Source organism: Trichinella spiralis (genome assembly GCF_000181795.1).
Source record: "Trichinella spiralis strain ISS 195 chromosome Unknown Scfld6599, whole genome shotgun sequence".
In the NCBI taxonomy this organism is placed as follows: Eukaryota; Metazoa; Nematoda; class Enoplea; order Trichinellida; family Trichinellidae; genus Trichinella; species Trichinella spiralis.
In genome coordinates, this window is record NW_003533538.1 from 4034 (window position 1) to 5654 (window position 1621).

Below are 1621 nucleotides of genomic sequence, written 5' to 3' on the forward strand. Positions count from 1 at the left end.
TTTGCTTTTTAAAGGTTTTGCATAATCAATAACAATGCTTTTTCTGAAACATCGATAGCTACACCTAAAACAAACCAATGGGAAAATTGGGCAGTCATTTGTGAATTTTAACGACTTTTTCTAAAATTTTATTATTGTAAAAATGTAAAATATTATTATAATATATATATATATATGCACTTCAAAATCGATTGTGTTGCATTTTCTCACTGAGGGGGGGGGGGGTACTAAAAATATGCACTTGCTGTAGCGTTGTTTTCATTTTTATTTTCATATTCTGCGCTAAGTGCCAACTTTATACCGAAAGTGATTTCCACGTTGTGCTTCTTGCAAATCAACGGTGCTCCGACAGACTAGAATTGGATTTTTATTTAAATTTAAAGACATTTATTATTAGTTGACTTTTGATACACTTACATGTGTTATTAGAGAGTTTTCTTCAGATACACAAATCATGAAATTGCGGTCAAATTTATTTCCGAAAAATTGTTCACACGCAACAGGCGTGACGATGTCGACTTCATTATTTTGCACAATTCCACGTTCATCCAAACCTGTAGTGTAGCAACTGTCCACCCCGTTGATATGTTCCTTACGACGAGCCCTTCTGGGATACGAGGTGCCGTTTTCCCTCTTCCAAATGGATTTGCTCATTTCCAGAATGAGGAATCCCAAATTTCCATTGCCAATTTCACGTACGCTTACTGTATGAATTCGTATCAGGGCAGCTGCTGCTTTTCCACTGATTTTTGGCTGAAATCCGGTGAAGAAAGCTATCATATCCGGAAGACGTCTGGGAAAAATGTTTTTTTTATCTCAAATTTGAAAAGCTGCACATTTGCCAACTGACAATTGTCAGCACATACCTTCTTGGAAGGCATTTCATCGCCGTGAGCAGTAGTAGTGTTTCAGAACGTTCTGGTGCAAATAGAGCGACAGCTGTACAAACAATGGATACATTTTCACTTTTTTCGGCAACAACATGACCAACACTATCAGCGGTTGGTATATCTTGAAGCAAATTGTACTGAAATTTAAGGAAAAGTTGTTCTTATTTCACACAACTCTTTAATGAAATTGAAAATGGAACTGAATTTTTTGTTTTGTTTTAATGCAGCGTTTCAATATTATTATTACCTCAGGATGCTTTGGGTAAAGTTTTTTTAGAATTCTGTGTATGTGTTCGTCATTAATATCGAATTGAACTTCCATTTCTGAAAGACGCTGAATTAGATAGTCTAGATATGGGCTTTGGGGGGGGGTATGTTTACCATTTTTATAATTATCACTGGTAGAATGTTTCAATATATTTTTTGCGAAGGCTTTCGAAGGGAAATATTCCGCAAATAAGCCTACTCTATCTCTTGTTAATGCGAAAAAACTCTGAGAAAAAATACCATACAAATACGCTTTGCCACTGACGAAGCGTGTTAGCCCTGCGCCGGCGTGCTATATTGAATTGTTTACGTTATGGTCTTTATCGTCATTATTATTTAAAGTTAATAAATCGACAAATTACCTTGACATTTTGCAATTTTGTTCACCTCTGAGCACAGGCGTTTCTTGTCCTCGAGAGCACGGAATGTAGCTTTCGTGCCGGGAGACTCAAATGTCACAGATG

The 1621-nt window shown here is 36.5% G+C and overlaps 1 protein-coding gene across 1 annotated transcript; it reads right to left on the bottom strand.

The window, feature by feature from the left end:
* Nucleotides 1–417: 417 nt before the first annotated feature.
* Tsp_13998 (hypothetical protein) lies at nt 418–1212 on the bottom strand (the record flags this gene model as incomplete). Its single annotated transcript, XM_003366077.1, has 3 exons — nt 1138–1212; nt 867–1027; nt 418–793 (listed from the first exon to the last, which is right to left on the bottom strand). Coding segments are annotated over exons 1-3 (612 nt in total), but the record flags the coding sequence as incomplete, so codon positions are not given.
* Nucleotides 1213–1621: the final 409 nt, after the last annotated feature.